Source organism: Varanus komodoensis, unplaced genomic scaffold (assembly GCF_004798865.1).
Source record: "Varanus komodoensis strain SLA01 unplaced genomic scaffold, ASM479886v1 scaffold5, whole genome shotgun sequence".
In the NCBI taxonomy this organism is placed as follows: domain Eukaryota; kingdom Metazoa; phylum Chordata; class Lepidosauria; order Squamata; family Varanidae; genus Varanus; species Varanus komodoensis.
In genome coordinates this window covers 10,740,570-10,760,150 of record NW_025336087.1, presented here as the reverse complement: position 1 = coordinate 10,760,150, position 19,581 = coordinate 10,740,570, and the positions used below count along the sequence as shown (strand labels likewise).

The following is a 19,581-nucleotide window of genomic DNA, read 5'->3' as shown; positions in this document are numbered from 1 at the left end:
TTCCATGGTCATGTGCCCAGTATGACTAAACACCGAGGTGCATGGAACGCTGTTACCTTCCCACTGAAGTGGTACGTATTTATCTACTTGCATTTTATATGCTTTCAAACTGCAAGGTTGGCAGGAGCTGGGACAGAGCAACGGGAGCTCACCCTGTTGTGCGGATTCGAACTGTCGACCTTTCCATCAACCAATCCAGCAGCTCAGCAGTTTAACCCACTGTGCCACCCACAGTCCCTGAAGTAGGCAAAACAAGATAAGCCATTAGGAGATCTATTCGCAGATCTCTTTGGGTTATTTCTTTAAATGGTAAAAGCATCCATAAAGATTTCTAAATAGGACTTGGACCCACGCTGCATATCTGGTAATCCTCTTCCCAACCCACTCTACTTTCCTGATTTAAATCATCTCTTGAAAATGTTAGATCTTCACCAGGGAAAACTTAAAGGTACCTCTATGTTTTCCCTGTGTGCAGTCAGTACATTCAAAGGATGAGTGGGTAGGATTTAAAATGGTTCATGGAGTAAGGGTTAAAAAACAAAACAAACTCCCTCCAGCACCATGAGCCCAATCCAATCCCCACCCCTTCTGTTTGTTTCTACCTCACTTTAAAAGCAGTGACTGACCTCCCACAATCTCTGGTCCTTTGTCTTATCGTTCCTGTGACTATAGCCTACTTGACATGTTACTTAGGGCACAATCCTATGGACTGCTGCCATTGATGGGGAAGCATAGGATTCTTATTTTGCCCTGGAGCATCCTGGCCTACGAAACAACTGGTGTGGAAAAAAATGGCGGGCTGTGTCTCTGAGATGCACCCTGCCTTGGTGTGGGAGAAAAGGGGCATGTTGGAGCATGGGAGGAGAGGAAGCTTGGGCCAATGGTTTATGCCAACTTCTGTTGGCACTTTAGTGTCCTTTTCTCTCCTGCTCCTGGCACTTAATCTAGGTAGCCAAAAATACACAGCTGGCTAGATAAAATAAATGCTGTGAGGCTTGGCAGCAGAGATTACAATTGCCATGTAATTGTAGTCCAGTGTTTCACTGGACACACACAAGGCTTACCTGCATCTGAATCAGAGGGTGCTGGATGGTGTCCTAAATGAATTGTGAGAGGAAAGTATGTTAACGTATTTACTGAAATGCAAAAGGCTATTGATTATGCTGCATGGGTAAAACTTGTTAAATGTTAAATACTCCATATTTTCAAAAGTTGAAACAAAGGGAAAACTGATCCACTGTTCACTAACTTAGTGCAAAGAATAAAAATCAGTACACTTCTTTAACAGAACTGTATTAAATAAACATTGTAAGTTAACATTACATTTCTAAAATGCTCCAGCGAACTTGCAATACTTTTAAAATGCTCAGTGTTCTAAAGTATTAAGCAAGATAATGAGCATTTTTAGCAATATTCTAAAAACTAGAAGTTTTAAGTGCTTGGGCCTTTTGTTTTCTCCTTCTGTAGTGCAGTTTTTGCAACTTTACCGTATTGCTTTGTCCTGCTTCCTTTTTTACCTATCATGGCTCCAAATTCAAACCTGTACCCAAAGTCCCAAATGATGCGTCTTTGTTCATGCAGTGTAACAACATATTTTAAATTTTTGGTGCTTAAAATTCTTATTTTGTTTTCTTTAATAAAGGATATTTATTTGACCATAGTTGCTTTCATTTGTTAGAAATAATTGCATTTGTTTAAAAGACTTGGGCTGCTCCTTTTTCCAAGTGTAATATTTGTAAGGCTATATTCTGCCCCAGCAGTCCCTACCTACCTTCAATAAGCTCATGGGCTGAACTCTGGACAGAAGATATTTTCACTGGAGCCAGTATAATTGTGGTTCCTAGCTTGTCATTTCACCATGCAAGAAAGAACTAGGCCAGGCTGCCCACAGAATCCAGCTGTGAAGATGTAAAGCATACCTGCAATATCATATCCATTTACACGAGATTTCTGAGAACTGGTCTTGGTCAGTTGTGTGAACTTAAAAGTACTATTAAGCTTTAGAAGAACAAGTGGAGCTACTTGTCATGGGCATATGCTTGAGGAAAGAAATTATGAGAGTTTTGAAGGGGAAAGGTACAAAAATCAACCATTGATTACATTTTTTGGGGATAATTTTGTTCAGAAGATCTATATACGCCAACTGCTTTTTTGCGAGGGTTTTTGGCATTTTTGAGGTACATCCTCTTTCATTTTTTTCTTGAGTCATCCCAATTATGACAATAGCATCTCCTATATAAAGCAGTGCAAGTCATGGATGCTACCAGCCTACAGAGAAGGCTAATGAAAAGCTGTTCATGCTTTAGCTTTGTCAAGGTGTCATTTAACTTAAAAAATTCTTCAATTAAACATTCAGATAAAAAGGTTAAAACGTGAATATTTCTTGGACTATGTTCATCCTTCACATTAAAAAAGAAATACCTACCTCTTAAGTTCATGCCTTCTTTCAACAGTAAGGACTCTTCTGGCCACATTCTGTTACCTCTTTACTACTTCCTGAAGTGGCTGATGCTTTCTGGCAGAGAAAGAATTGCATGTACCTTGAAATGCTACAGAAAATAGATTTTGGTTGTTGGTTTATATTTGCTTTCTCCAACTTTTGGGGCAACAATCTGGATGGTGCAGCCATCCAGCCTTCCCCAAACTGATGCCTTTCTGATGATTTGGACTCTCCGCTCGTATCAGTACTAGCATTGCCTGTGCTGGCTTAGACTGATAAGAATTATCATTTAAGGCAAAGTATCAAAATCAAATGATTTTTATTAAAAGAATGGTGGGGTACTATTTTGCATGTCTAAAATAAAATAAAATAAAATAAAAGACTGCCACATGTGAAGACAGGCTTACAAAACAAGTCTATAAATGTCTCCTTAGAAATAAAGTTCCACACTTTTCAGCAAGTAGAAGATTGCTGCCTTAATGTCATACAATGTCACAGCAACTTTAAAATATTTCTGTATAGTGCTGTGAAGTGTTAAAAGTGTTTCACGCAAGTTTTTTTTTTTTACTTGTGCAATCTCTATATGCCAAGATTTGGTATATGGAATAATGCCCTTACCAGCAGTAATGACTGCACATTATCCAGTAATGAACAGTACTGCTACTTTAATGAAAACCAAGTGTACCCCTTAAAATATTTAGAAAAGCAACAGGAAAACGTATGTCATAGTGAAGCTCTAGAGTCAGTTCCTGTTGATCTTAATCCTCTGAATCTGTTGGAATTACACAGGAGGGTCACGCCAAGAAAATACTTTTACAGTTTCTTCGTACATGCTAACAACAAACTCATTTTCCAAGTGTGATTCTAATCTAGCCAAATGCTTTGCTTTATGCCTGAAGGGGAAGTGTAAGCAAACTTGGGCAAACACCAAATCTCTGGAACTAAATAACATGTCTAGAAAAATAACCTTAAGAGAAGGAGGAAATAAAACAACAGCCCAACTAGGATGGGTTATGAAATGCTGAGGGGAGGGCATGTAGGATAGAGGACTGAAGTAAAGGGCAAAATGAGAGAATGGAGTAGAATGGAGCGGAGCATCTGGAAGAGGGAATGGCCACATGCCTGAAGCTCTGAAAACAAGTACATCTTGCTTCAAGTCTCATTTGTATACTTCCTAGGTCTGCTTGCTTTTCCATGCATATAAGATTAAACACACCCATCTAAATTACACAAGAACATACATTCGTTAATTTGCATAAATCACTGGACTCTTGGTAGCTTCTTCCAGTTTTAGAAGTTTCAGCTGATAGCAAAAGCAGTTGCAAGCCAGGACAATCATTTGCATCTTGCTTCTTTTATTCCATGGCCACTTCTGCACTTCAGAAAGTTGCACAAAGTTTCGTTTTTCCTCCTATAAAAGCAAATTGCAAGTTCTTTGTGCTGTTGCAGCAATTACAATTTGGCTATGACTGTCAATATTTAATTAACCCTATCTGGCACAGTTAAAACAACCAAATAGGATACCCAGATTAAAGAGCTGCTTACCATCAGGTTGTTACCAAGTTTCAGAGAGTGGCAATATTTTGACCCAAGATTTTGCACACAGCTCTCTGGCTATATCCTCCAACTGCCAATCTGTAGTTGACACTCTTCAATAATACTGCAATTTTGACACAATGTATATGTTATCCCAAAAGAACTACGAGTTCGTAGAGAGATGGCTAGCAACTGAGTTAAGAATGGTAAATTATAGTACACTCCTTTGCATGTTAAATGGGAAGTAATGCACACGAAATTCATTGAAGCTATGCAAGTGTCCACAGAACCACAGTCTTATTCATTTAAAGCAAAATATTATGTATTATTTTATATAAAAATTTAAAGTATAATTTTTAACTTGGATCCAGAGTACCCGTGAAGACAATGCCACTCATATTCCCACTGGTGGAAGGCTAAATATGATATTTGTAAATCCTTTCTTCTCTTGTTTGCCCTGAAAACATGCTCTGGAGGATTGGGAGACCCTCTGAAATAGCATGGGAGAGGGCATGGCTAGAAGCAGTAAAAATGGCTTCCGTTCATCTTCCTACCTCCAGTGGGAATTTCCACTGGATTTCAGTTCCTTCCACAAATGTAAATGCTCTTCCATTAATGTAAAGGCCACTCTGAATCCAATCCTATATTTATGATCTCCATAAATCTCACACAGATGCAGTCAGAAAATTAACCACATTGCACTCCACCTGTGCAATGGATTTCTCAGAGCCCTGACCAGCTAATTTAAGACTGTCCTGTTCTACCTTGCTTGCTAAAGCTGCAATTCTAAACATAATAGGTAGTAAACCCTGTCAGACACAGTAGAACTTGATTCAGAGTAAACATGCATAGAATAGCGCTGCTGTCGACTACTATCTTCATTTGCTTCATTGTGTTCAGGTATAAGTAATTCTAGGGTAGACAGTAGAAGAATTAAGCTGCTAGAACATTCTGGAGTAAAAAGGCTCCAATAACCAACTTCCAGACAGGGGTCTACTTATAAAACCTTTTTATGTCAAAGTCAGAATTTCACAACATGACATTCTAATTAAAAATCTGGTAGCACCTGAAGGATTAAGGTATATACTGTCATCCACTGAACAGTTTATAATACTTAAAAAGAGTTCAAGAAGAAGAAAAAAAGAATAAAATACATTCTCTGGAACAGCAATTGTATTTCAAAATAAAAATTGTATTTTGTTGGGTTTTAAAAGAGTTGATTTTAACAAGACTCCATAGTTGTCATATAACAAGTTATACACAATGTGATTGTTCTTCTGTGTAAGTTCTTGTTTACTTTTTTCCTATGATACCCAACATTAATTTCTGGCATATATATTCCCTCAGTTTCTTTTAAGATACAATAAGTAATACCTGTTCCTGGGGAAAAAAATCACTGTTTCTAATATGTCAATTATTTTCTTAATCATACAGAAGTGTAGAGGCTATAGTAGGTATAACCACCTAATCAGGAACTTCAGAATATAGTTTCTAGAATACAGTTTCTAAACATCTGCCTTCTGTAAATGACCATTAAAAGATTCTTAACAGGACTTTATTTATATGTGCACTTAAGTCCACCTGATCCCATATATATGTTAGATGACTTTTGGGGAATTCAATGGTGCAGCCCTCATAGATTTTATTTTTATAAACAAAGGAACCCAAAGTCAAGCATCTTAATATACATGAGAAAAGAAATTCTCAAATATTGATTTCCAATTTTTAAATTTAATTTCAATAGGAAAATATTAAAAATGTGCACATTTAAATTTTTCCATATACTGCATATACATATGTGTGTGTACATATACAAAGAAATTTCTTGTACCACACATATACACAGCATTTAAGTGGAAATATCTTGTAAACTATTTTCCCACATGTAAATGTCATTGTATTAAAAATTTTGATCTCATTAAAAATAATGTTACATTTTTTGCCATCATTCTCTGTTCTAACTTGTCATAATTAGGAACACCCAGCTAAATCATTTTGCATTCCTCCACAATTACACCAATTTTATATTTTGCTGAAGATGTTCCCAGTTGACACTCATATGGCAAGAGAATCAGGTACAAACTTCTCCAGGTAAATTAAAATCAGGTAATCACTACTATCCTGGACCTGATAAAGTTACACATCATCAACATCTAGCTATTAAGTCTTTAAAAAAAATCACCATAGAAAGCTTTTACCAATGAATGCAGTGAACAAATATTTTCCCTAATAATAAATAAAATCAGTGATAAAATACTCTAAAATATGGATGAAACTTAAATGATGTGTACAGTACATACAGTATAATACATGATAATTTAGGGTTTAGTTAAATGGTACTCCTGCTATTTCAGCAGACACCTGTTAAATTACAGATAAAGGAAATCGCATTTTATAAATTAAACCATGTATCTCTCCCACTTCGAATACAAATTAGAATGCGTGTATTATACAGTATATACATACAGTACACACATAAAAAACCCGACTTATATTATCTAGTTTTGAATAGCAGTCCTTAAGTGGAAATATTATCTATTGTACAGAGTTTATATTCAAGCTGGATTTTGTATTTAACATTCAAATTAATTTGGATGTAAATAAAAGGTCAGTGCATCTTGTGTCTGATTCTTCTCATTCATATTTTAAAATCCTCTCCAATATTAGACAATTTACAGCAAGACTGTCCCATAATGCAGTTCCCATTCAGTAAGCAGACATGTGACACTTGGCTTACTTTTCATTTTTTTTCTTTAAAATAAAAAATATTATATAAAGAAATACATGTTTGGCAAAAGTCTTTTGTAAATTACATCAAAACAACTTAAAAACATGTTCACTGAGGATAACTGAATTCAATTCCTGTTTTGAAGTTCAGAATATTGCCTGGTGTGGTTTTTGATAAGGTGATGTGAAGACCCAACAGAATAAAAAATGCTTGGTGTCAGTTTCCCATGATTACACAGTGTTTTAAAAAATGACTGAGCAAGAACAACATACAGAGAATGCCCTGCAAATCGTTGTTGTTCCAGAACATCGAGAGTTCTTGCTAAATTATTAAAACCTAATTTGGTAACAGCAAATATTAAACCTATGCAATGGTTAATAAGACTAAATTGAGCCTTATACTTTTTATCTCTACATAGTAAATTTTAAAATACTTTTGAAGAAACTCCACCTGCCTTCACAGATTGGCTTCAAAATATGCAACAAAATGGAATACAGAACTTCTACATACATGGACTTAAATAGGGAAAAGTAAACCATACACTGGACAATATTATAGAACACCAGAGTGAACATCATAAATAAATACAGTATCTTCCAGTATAAAAAAGGGAAGAACTCTACCCAAGCAGTTATTCATTAGGTTTGAATTAAAGATGCAACTCTCTCTCACTCCTGGCAAGAATTAATTGGTAATGCACTGCTTCTTAACAGTGCAAAATATCCTGAGAAATTATTAAGATTATAACAAAAGACAGGGCTGTCATCATAAAGTTCTTGCACAAAACACTGCAATTATGTAACTGTGTATGTTTTGACAGAAAGAAGTCCTACAACTTCCAGCATTTCCCAGCCTTCATGGATGGTTGGGCAAGCTGGGAGTTGAAGGCCATCCTCTTGCCCAAACATGCACAGGATTGCAACCTTAACCAACAAAGTAAAATAAAACAGATCGTCTACATTTGTGTCTAACACTAACAGGGATGTCATTTGGGGCACTTCTTATTATTTCACTGGCTAATAATTAGAAAAGGATTGCATTCAATTACTGTTAATATCTTTCGAGTTATCTATGGCCAATTATGTACAAGGAGGTAATTTGTAATTCAAGTTATTTTTTTTCCAACTAGCTACAAGTTGAATTCTAAAATTTTACACTGAAATATATTGTTGAAAATTTAAAACAGGCCCTCCTGGAGGAACATATTCCTAATTTTGTGCAACTTTGATGCAGAGCCCAACAAAGTCCTATGAAGAGAGACAGCGCATCTTTAAGAAAGTTGGCACTGAGATCCCATTTTCTCTAGCTGCATTCTATTAGCTTGGCCAGGTTATCTCGGAGTTCTGTTAGTTCAAAGATTTTGCCATCAAGAATTTCTAAAAGTGTTTTCAAGTTATTGCGAAAAGCTTCTTGTTCATTCTGACTTTTCTCCAGACGTTGTTCTAGATCAGACAGTTGTCCTTCTAGGTCTTTGTTTCGAACTTCCACTTCCTTTAAGAAAGATATGCAATATGTGTTATTTGTAAATATAGCAGTACACTTTTCTGTACTGTTAATGTGGGCTCAGAGTAATCATTATGCAAGCTGTGTTGCAGAGTGGGACCCAAACGGAGCTTTTCCAGCATGCAATTATATTATGCATATTTGTCAAGCGCTAGATGATGATTCCTGCCACATACATGAGAAGCAAGGCTTACAGTTTAAATGGCTTGGATAGGAAGAAAAGACCATGGATCCTATATCGTGCCTACCAATATATCGACAGAAGGTTCTTTTGGCACTGCTCCTGGTAAAATTAAGATGAAAATAAAGGCCAGATATGTGGGGACCACCCTCTCAATACCATTTCTTATACCCTACCTCCTATTTATCTCAGCAAACCCTTATTTCAATCATTTGAAAAACATCCTATTATAGGTTGTTTGAAAAGCAAAACTGCTTTTGACAGTATTTGGGTTCAGATGATGCGTAACAGGATGGTTGGCCTTTAACATATTGATTCTTTTCTACTTAATTTCTTCCCTCACATAGAAAATACTGTCTTCTCAACAATGTTTTGCAAAGGATGCTTATGTTCCACTTACTTATGAACCTGTTTTAAAGTTCTGCAAGGGCACATATCCACTGAAAGGTCCCATGTCAGAAAAAATGCATGCAGTACCATCTAGCCAATAACAGACTGTGACATCATTTGTACAGATTAATGATCATACTGTATATTACCAACTAATTTGACCAGGCATTTGTGATAACTCTAAAGGTAATAAGGAACCAACACACTTGCTCATTTGACAAGGTGAAATACATCAGTGCCTGTAACAATTTGCTAAAGACTGAAACACCAAAAGCTACCAGCACTGGAAGTGCTACCATAAATTGCAACTGATAAGTAAAAGAAGTATTATTTACATAGTGACTGCTCATTCTAGCTACCCTGTCCAAGTTTGGTTGTCTGGCCTGGAGATGCAATATAAAATGTAGCTCAAGCTTTGAGGAAAATTTCAGTATTTTAGCAGGTTGGAAGCCACAGCCTGAATTTATAAGAACTGAGCAGGGTTGTCAAAGACAGGAGACTTTGGAGGGCTTTCATTCATGGGATTGCCATAAATTGGAAACAACTTGACGGCACATAACATCAAAATGAACAGCCTTCAACCAACACTGAGTACACTGGGCATAAAAGTCTCCATAACTCTGCCTCCCTTGTTGACAGATCCGCTATTACTATCCACCTTCACCAGTCTAAACAAGGCCAAAAGCTTTCCTAAGCTTCAGTCATTATTTGCTGCCTCTTGACACAGCATACAGCCACTTCCCAGTCTGCCAGCCCCAACATCCTTCATGGGGCGGCATTTCCTGTCTCTTTGAGAAGCCTGACACCAGCTTTGCTTTAGTCAAACGTGACCTGCTCCAGGCCCTCAGTATGAGCTGGCCTTCATGGTGTCCAGTGAAGCCAGGCCCTCGCTCTGAAAATAGGCTCACTGGCTGAAGGAGAAGACTTGCACATGGGTGAGAGGGGAGTGTCAGAGCCATGAGGTCTACTGAACACTCACTGAGCCATCTGTACAAAGCTGGGAACGCTATCTGCAGATAGGTTCTGTCCTAAGATATGCAACTTTCTACATATTCAACTCTAATGTTTTGCTCATTTTCAGACCCCTTTTGGCCTTCTTATATGAACTGCACTTGTTTGCTTTTTAGGGTTTCATAGTTCTTCCAACTTATTCATATAAATCTGAGCAGCATTACTCTGACACAGATGACCCAATGATACCACTCCTACAATTCCACTCCTAAGGACTGTTTAGACATTAGTGACACTCTTGAGGAGTCTGCACCATGGTCTCTCCAGCACCAGGCAGTGTATCTTCATTATTAAATGTTTCTTCCTTTTAGTATGACAAAGCTTCCCCCCACCCATTAAGCATTTACAGTGTCCATACTGTCTATACTTCCATACTGGATGGCCCCGCCCCATTACTTACTTGTAGCTTCTGAGTTAAAGAGTCCCTCTGGGCCTGAAGCTCTCTAGCATTATCGATTTCCTGTCTCAATTTTTCTATTTCCTAAGGGGAAATAATACAGCATATTACCCCAACTGACCTTAAAGCAGATATGAACATTTATTTACTTACTTATTTATTTCATTTTATACTGTGAATAGCTGAAGCTCTCTGGGTGGTTCACAACAATTTAAAGCATAACGTACTGTATAAAATACCATATAAATTTCAAATAGTTAAGACTATAGTATAAAATAAAAATGAAAGTTAGAGTAAAATCTAGCAATAATACAAAGATTTAAAATACAATACAGAATTTAAAACAGATGGAATCTAAGATTCCTGGGATAATTCCTGGAAAGATAAGGGCTTCACATGGTTCTGCAAAGAGTGCATTGTAGGTGGAGAGGTGAGCCTCCCTGGGAAGTTCTTTCTAAAATTGTGGTGCCACAACCAAAAAGGCCCTCTTCTTAGTAGCCATCCCCCTGACTTGCCTTGGCAATGGCTCTCTTGTTCATCTTGGACAAATCAACTTTATTATGTCAGTGCTAACACTGAATGACTGGTTACTGAAACATTCAGACCTGGAGCTGGCAACTCCTCTAATTTATTCCTCTGCAAACAAGGAGTTGTGCATGCTGCACAATTCAACTGGGGTAAGGAATGTATGTCAATGTCTGTACATCTGATTTAGTGCAGGGAAGAAATGTCACAGTGGGTTTAATCTCATTGTAAGTTAGCAAACAAGATTTGCTCTTTAATTTAAAGAAAAGTTATTTCGATTTTCCGCATCACATGTAAGCACAGAATACTATGTCAGTGCACCCAAGATGTGGTTTAACACGACCAATGCTGTAAGAAATACCTGCGTGATGCGGGGGGGGCGGGGAGCCAGACTGCATCCTCCCCACTTAATGCAGCACCCTTACAGGCATTTCACCAGCCTTGAGCTTCAACATACTTAAAACACACGTTTAGCAGGGACTTTGAATAACCAATTATTTTATGGCGTGAAAAAGCCAGAGGATGCAACTATGAATGGCACAGAAAACAAGCCACAAAGCAGTGTTGAAATAATCTGCTGTAAACCACTCAGAGAGCTCTGGCTATTGGGTGGTATAGGAAAATAAATAAATAAATTTCAAGCATGATACCAATATCGTTATTTTACAGAATGTCTCATGTGCCCAGGGAAATAGGTGAAGCATGGACATTTATAAATGATTCACTAGGTAGTATTCAAAGTAGTAAAACATCACTGGAGATACAACAGCAAGGATTCCAGAATTTAAAACATATTCATGGAAGTAGTAAATGCCACAACATTTCTTAGTGGAATAAAATTGAACCATTTAGGTGGTTAAGAAGTGACTTTCCTGACGGCATGTTATTTCAGAACTGTAGTGCACTATCTTGAACTTTCCTCTGCAACATCTGGTGCCAATTACTGACAGAAAGAGAATAATATACTTCCAGGATGATAGAGGTGATCTGAAAAGGCAATTCCTACCTACTTCTCACTCTCTGGAAAGTGAGTGTGCTTTGCTAGAAACAGGCAAAGATGCTTTTGAACTTCCCACCAATGCATGGCCCCATACTGATGGGGTCATTCTGCCAGTCATAATCTCTAGAGAAAGTACCTTTAATCCAAACACACTAGACTTTTCAGGTACTTAAAACCAGTGTATAAATGTAATCTTTTTGAAACAGGTTGAAGTCTATTTGTTAGCGTGCTTTCACATTTCTAAAAATAACATAGTGAATCTGCTGCTTTTTTGAAATAAAAGTGCACTCTTGCACAAATCTGAATGCATTTTATTAATATCTAGTTATTCTCAATTTTCCATAAACAAAAAGAATATTTAAAGATGAGTTATTATGGATGTTGTCATTCTAAAACTTCAGAATAAGGCACATTTTTCAACCAATGTATTGTCATTTAGCCTTCCATCATACTTCCCTACACAATAGGCTAATAAGTATGCACCAGATTTTTGTAATTCTACCATTACTGATGGAGCACCTGCATTTTCCAAGCTTTTGCCAGACCACTCTAGCTGCAGTCAAAAGGTAACATTCACTGAATGCTAATTTTGACCTCTGCTGCCAATTGGCACTAAATCAATCACAGGACTATCAGGATTGTAGTCAAAACGAGGCCACTGAGAATCAAGGGGGACACAGCAGTTTGCTAATGGAATTCTGAGTTTTGCAAAAGTAACAAGTCTCAAGATAGCTCCAAATCTCCCCAGATTTTGCGTTAACTCTTCAGACTTCTCTGCCACATTACCTGGGCTTAGAAAAAGTTCCTGTAGGAAGCCTGTAGGATTGTTTGGAACTTTTAGCAGGTTATTCAGGAGACCAAGCTGCAATTCTGTACCAAATTTCAGCTCTCGTTGCAAATTTCTTCCTGGTCAACTTCCTTCTTAGGATTAGTATTTCTAGACTGTTTGTTACACACCTGGACAAAACTATGTTTTAAAGATCCTCTGCAGTAGTGCCAAGGGAAGCATTTTGAAAAGTCTAACTTTAGCACTGGGGGCTGGGCTGAGGAGGAAAAGCCATTAGCTTTTCCCCATCCCTGTGAAGCCCTCTCTTTTGATACAAGTTTACCTTACTTTAATAAAATGGTTGATATTACCATCAGTCCTAGGCCAAAACACAAATTCTTATTACCCATAAAGATCATCCCATTTTCTACTGCCGTTTCAAGATTAGCATTATAAGCTGTATAAATTCAAGGATACTTTATTACAATCATCTAAAACAAGTACCTCTTCTTTTTTCTTCAATGTGGCTTCTAATTCTTGAATAGTCTGGTTTAATTCTGTTTTATGAGTGTGGACTGCATTTGCTTGACTACTAACACACTCCAGCTCAGTCACCTATAAAAATACAAAAAGAAAATATAGAATTAAGGGCAATACAGCAAAATTCCTTATGCAAGCAAGCATCTGTACCCAAGCACTGGTGCTTTCTGAAATATGTGTAATTAGCTATACCCAGCTTTGGATGAAAATTGGTAAAATGTTGTATAATTGTTGTGGGTGACTTCAACACTTCAAAAGTTGGTAAGATTTAAAACAAATAACTGAAGGAAAAATACAGCAATAAATGGAACATATTAGAGTTAAATATATCAAATTATCAATGTAATATGTAGTTTATTTTTAAATGACCACAGGAAATTATTAGAAAATGTTAAAGACCATCTTCAAATCAAAATCTTTGCCCTAGGAAATCGTCAGTTGTTTTTATGGACCATATGCAAATCTAATCACTTATTTACACTGTGGTCTTTTGAGCAATCAATGACTCCAAAAAATAAAAATAAAAATGGGTCTAGCATTTTCTAGGGATCTAGGGCTTATCCAAATATGTAAATTCACTGAAATGCAGTAACGCAAAGAAGTCTTGAAACTGATATGCTTTTCTTAGGCACCATCTCCAAATAAACTAATGATGGTTCTTAATGTATCTTGGGAGCAATTTTATGCCTATAGATTGCCCGCACCTCTCCACAGGAACAGCCTCTCATTTCAAACAACCGTAGCAATGCACCAGGTTGAGACCACAAACCCTATAGTTTCCCAAGCAAAAAAGCAGGAGCCCTGGTACTGTTCATATATGCATCCCCGCATTACCCCAAATGTTTCCATTAGCATAACTACCACCACCATTCTATGGAATGGTTTGTTCAAATTTCCACAGGAATCTATTTGATTATGCTCTGTTTTCTATCAGCAAGAACCCCAACAGAACTCAGTGGTGTACCTATTTGTTTATTTTTATACATCCAATAGTTTGCATTTTGAAAGTCATTCTCAAAAAATCAAATTCTAAAGTATGATATTATAAAAGAAATATCCCACCAGCACCAGAAGCACAATTCTGTTTCTCTGAATTGTGACCAATACTGCTTCTTTAAGAAGATCCAGATCTTCTTAATGTGTCATGAAACAAAAAGACATAAAAGAAAAGAATCCAACTAAAGCTGACTAAGGGCAAATTTGCATGAAGTGGTACAGCAGGTCTGGGTGGCATCTGATGGCAGCCCTATGCATTGGTGCTGACAGTGGTTCAAAGTCATCCTGCACTGGAGGGCAAGGATGAGCACCCACTGGCCTGAGAAGCCAGTGGTCTGGACAGTACTGTGCGGAAACATCCATTCAGTATGTGCAATGTTTATAAGGAATGGCTGCAGGTCCAAGCATCCCAACAACAGGCTTGATGAGGTAGCAGGAATTATTCATCCCAATCTGAACATGGGGAGCAGGAAAAGTCATGGTGGACATACCTAGGGCCACTGCTGTCCACTTATCCCAAAGCTGACATCCTTGCTGGTGAGAGATGCAGAAATCCTGAAAGGGGAAAGGGGTTCTCATGGGTTCTTGCTCTCAAGGTGAATTCACGTCTCACATTTTACCTTCTGAGAGAAACCCTATTGGTATGGAATCATGTGCTGGTATGTAAGCTAAGGCTTGAACTGGTGAGACCAGTATCAGAATGGACAAGTATTGACAGCTTGATGAACCATGACATCTCATTGGGTTTCTCCCCCTTTTGGGAGATCAACCTGGGTATGGAAGCCCTTTCTTCACTGTAGAAATTGCCAAAGATCTTCCAGGAATCAGAAGGCCATTGACGTAGATGGCCCAATTATGTTGCTTCTTCTGCCTTTCCAAGGCCTTCCTCCATGGGGTTTGCATGGAGCCTGCTGGACCCGTTTGGCCTGTTTGGAAATGGCATAGCAATGTGGCCAGGTGCCCACAAGCATAGCCCTTGCCAAGACAAAACAAAACAGAGTGGAGAAGGTTTTCTGCCACATTTTACAGGTGTGTGAAATGGAGTCTTGAAGACTGTACCCCTCAATGGAGTTCACATGATCGGCAACTACAAACAAAAGAAATGAAAGAAACAACAGCAAGATAGAAGAACAGTAGCACATAAGAAAAGTGTGCAAAAACAAGGCAGCCTCAGCAAACAAGAGTCTTAAAAGATGGTAGAAACTCCTCAGAAGGCAACTACAATGGTGGCCAAAGAGGAAATGAGGAAACAGATGGACGCCGAAAAAGACAATGGGGGAGGGTTTCCACCAAAAATTCCTAAAGCCATAACAACTTTCGAAAGGAAGGCTTTGTGCAGGTGCGGAGCTTAGATACATGACGCACAGACAGCATGAGGAAGAAATCATTTCCTATGTCAGCACCCTTTCTCAACTGGTTGGTTGGGGTTGACAGCTCACAAGGGAAGCTCCCCACCCTCCAACATCAGATCACTAAATTTAAGATTTAAGCTCCTGTGCCATTTTGAAAGGGTTCTTGCGCAAGACTGCAAGACCACCTGTCTTCCATTGAGCCCAGGACAGCCATATTATCTTCTTCTTAATATCTTTATCAGCTTCATCCTTCACTTATGCATGTTCCAAGCCAAACTTCCCCCACATTATCAGATCACAAAATACAAATAATATTCTGAGCCCTTCTGAACACAACTGAATGTGGGGGTGGGGGAAGTCCTGCCCACTACTTAGTCAAGAACACCAATATCCATTTTCTTGGCAATGTCCCTGTCCACTTTATCCTCCACTTTGGCACTTTCTTTGCTAGTGAGTGCATCTTTTTAAAAGGCCGCTTCATGTCTGTTGAAGTAATGACACCTGCCTCTAAGTAATGACACCTGCCTCTGCAGCTGTCAGATGCTTTTGGCTGCTCCCACCTTTTTGTGCTTGCAGATCTCATAGAATCATCCAACAGTAGAGTTGGAAGGAGCCATGAAGGCCATCAGGTCCCACCCCCTGCTGTTGCAGGACACCAATTTACACCACCCCACTCAGAGGGCTGTCCAGTTTCTTTCTGAATGTCTCTACGTTGGGAGAGCCCGCCACCTCTCTAGGCAACAGGTTCCACTGCTGTATTGCTCTGACAGTGCGGAAGCTTTTCCTGATGTCCAGCATGAACCTGGGTTGTCGCAACTGGACTTGACTATTCTGTGTCCTACACTCTGGTATCAGTGAGAAGAGATCTTGACCTTCCTCTTTGTGCCAGCCTTTGAGGTACTTATAAAGGAATACCACGTCCCCCCTCAGTCTTCTCTTCTCAAGGCTGAGCATGCCCAGTTCTCTCAGTCTCTCCTCATAGGGCAGTGTTTCCATCTCTCCAATGGTCTCTATTGCGCACTGTCAGATGTAAATGAAGGTTACAAAGCAGTGAGTAAGAGAGCTAAATGTCTGCAAATGTCACAGAAAAAGAGTAAACTGGAAGTGAAAACTGCAACTTTCAAGGTAGAGTTGTAAAACTAAGAGGGAAATTATGCAAACATAATGGCAGAACAGAAATAGGAAAAAGAAACTTGTGCAAATTTTAAGGGAGAGCAGTAAAACTGCCAGGACAAATGCACAAATGTCCTAACAGTGGCATTCACTCTTGTGCAAGACCAAAAAACAAACTATCGCGAATGCATTTTAGATTGTCCCCAGTGTCTTTTCTTTCATATTTCTTTCAAAAACAGAATTAGAAATCCATCCTGAAGCAGAGAACACTAAGAAAGAAATGAGTGAAAAAGGCAGAGGCACTAAACATAGAAAGAGAACAAGTCAGAAGGGGTCTCCTGGGCCATCTAGTCTGACCCCTAGCTCCAGCCTACAGTCAACCAGTGCCCCGAGATCCCTTTCACAAGTGCTGCTCTCCAGCCACAAGTCCCCTAACCTGTACTTATGACACCTATTCCTATGCTCCACTAGCAAGATTGTGAGGTGTGGCATAGGATTTTGCTGCTTTTACTGGTTGGCTCCCTAGCTCTTTCTCATAAATCCCAATAAAATCATCTTGCCAGAGTTGAAAGACAAAAACTGACCCTGAGAATCAACCACCCTAAAGAACTCAATTACAAGCCATGTGTTTTCAGGGTGGCTCATTTCCAATAAACAACTCCCAATGGAAAACCACTTCAGCTTCAGACCTCTCACTAAGCCACCCTGAAACCATCTCCAGTAGCAACCCACTGTGGCTTAGTGTGAAGTCTGAACTAGGCCAACAGCTTCAGCCCATCCAGCATTGTTATAGACAACCAGAGGCTTCTAGAAAGTCTGCTATCAGAGCACAACATTACCCCACAGTTTGTGTTAGTACATGGCATTCAGTGGCACATTGCTGCTTATATTCCCTCTAACAGCGAACACCCTCTAACAGCGTACAGAAGCAAAACTGAACCATTCAACTTAAGGCAAGTGTTTGCATGTACATGCAGTCTCCAAGTTACAAACAACCCATACTTATGAACTGCCATAAAGCCAATTAATTTTTAAAAATTAGCGCAGAAAATTGTCATAACCATAGATAGAGTGGAAGTGAAATGGTAGACAGGGAGGCCTCCAAATCATGGCTTCCTGCCCTGGCCACCCAGAGAGGGAAATTTCTCTGGCATTTCTTTGCTGCAAAGAGGAGGCACTAGCAAGTTTTGGTGGGTGGGGGTTGTGGTATTCAATTTTCCACCTTTATGGAGATCCTACACCACTAACCCCTATGAACGTGGAGGACCAACTATACATCTGACTTACATACACATTCAACTTAAAGATGAATTTCCATTTTTCTCAGGAACAAAACTCATTCGTAACTCAGAAACTGCCTGTATTTGGTCGGCTCATGAGAGACACAGAAATATAGACATTTGAAAATTAAAAGGATTAAAATAAAACCTTAAAATAATTAGTTTTAAAATTAATTACTAAAATTAATATAAATAAAATAAAACATCTCCAAAGATCTTGTGAGCTTACGTAATACTGATGACTGCTACTTCTTTCTCTCTCTCACTCACTCTCTGCATTTATACATAGACAGATATCTTGAGAGAGGTTGTGGAAGTGGCCTAAAGAACCAGACAGCAAGCAGACTTTAAGGTCCCCTCGTTGACATGGAGAAACTCCATGCAATTAAAGAGCAGTGAGCCCACACCACTGGGCCACAGCACCCAGTGAAAGTGCAAAATCCCCCATATGTTTCCCTGAAGGTGCAAAATCCCCCATATGTTTCAGTCGGTCAAAAAGCACATGGGGAAAAGAAGTTACAAGACTGTGAAGATCAGCATGTGATCCAGGTGCTGATACTGGAGATCCCTCTACCTCGTGACATTCCAGTCATCCCAATAAAAAGGCCTTCATAGGGGAAGAGACCTGCCCAAGCTTTGGTCCCAGTCTGAAGCTGGGGATCAGGATAAGGATTACTCCAGAAAATGCAGGGAATTGGCCTCAGGCATAATAATGAAATCTTGTACCTGAAGAATCATCCCAGTGCCTGTTAAATTCTTCTTGCAACAGAATGAATCCCAAGGTGCCTAATACCTGAGTGGAATGGAATCTCTAATTTCTCCTGAGAAGGTGAAAGCAAATAGCAGCAGCTCCAGAGAGATTCTGGCAAACATGGATGAGGATGCGGGAAGGCAATGACAACTTAATCTCTGTGTCATGAAACTTGCCCTCCTCCTCCTCTTTGAAAAGTTCAAAAGCTTAGAAGGGCTAGTATCTGATGATTTAGATGACTGCCTTTCAAGACAATTCTTCTTGCCACTGAGAGCATAAATGATTGCCTGGGATAGTGACTGGGCATGGCTATTAGTGGTGGAGAGGCTGAAACCAAAAGCTCATCGCTCTCTTCTTGGGCCGGGAGAAGCACCGGCGATGGTGTCGAAGTCATTTCCGTTTTCAGGGAGGCCACAGCCTCTAACATCTTCTGCCAGAGCACATCCCTCTTGATTTCTTTGTTTCTACTAAGTAAATGCCTGACAATGGGGGCAGGAGTCCACAGTGTGGCAAACAAGCAGAGCACATGGCTATCAGCTGACAGAAGGATTTCCGCATGGTAACGGTAAAGATTTCCCCTTGACAGTAAGTCCAGTCATGCCTGACTCTACGGGGTGGTGCTCATCTCTGTTTCCTACCCGAGGGAGCCGGCGTTTGTCCGCAGACAGTCTCCGTGGTCATGTGGCCGGCATGACTAAACACCGAAGTGCATGGAACGCTGTTACCTGCCCACTGAAGTGGAACCTTTTTATCTACTTGCATTTGCATGCTTTTGAACTGCAAGGTTGGCAGGAGCTGGGATGGAGCAACGGGAACTCACCCTGTTGTGCAAATTCAAACCGGCGACCTTTCGATCAACCAGCCCAGCAGCACAGCAGTTTAAACCACCTGCAGTCCCTATTTCTGCATGAGTAACACACAAAATCATGCTGTTAGGGCCATGCACCCTTCACAGGTGAGAGACAAGAAGAAATGCAAAGAATAAATACAACATAAAATGCAAATGATGGGACAAAAAAAAGACACAAGATTAGAACCTCAGCTTCAACAAGAGAAGAGGAGGGGAGGGGAG

At 39.3% G+C, this 19,581-nt stretch overlaps 1 protein-coding gene across 1 annotated transcript in view; it reads right to left on the bottom strand.

Moving 5' to 3' along the window:
* Positions 1-5,742: 5,742 nt before the first annotated feature.
* The window catches only part of HOMER1 (homer scaffold protein 1), a 93,814-nt gene continuing 79,975 nt past the window's right edge, over positions 5,743-19,581 (bottom strand). The window contains exons 7-9 of the mRNA XM_044446728.1: positions 12,982-13,092; positions 10,190-10,270; positions 5,743-8,195 (exon numbers count right to left, since the gene is read on the bottom strand). Of these exons, the coding sequence (XP_044302663.1) occupies positions 8,007-8,195; positions 10,190-10,270; positions 12,982-13,092 (381 nt within the window). The 3' untranslated portion in view covers positions 5,743-8,006. The remainder of the gene's footprint in view (positions 8,196-10,189; positions 10,271-12,981; positions 13,093-19,581) is intronic.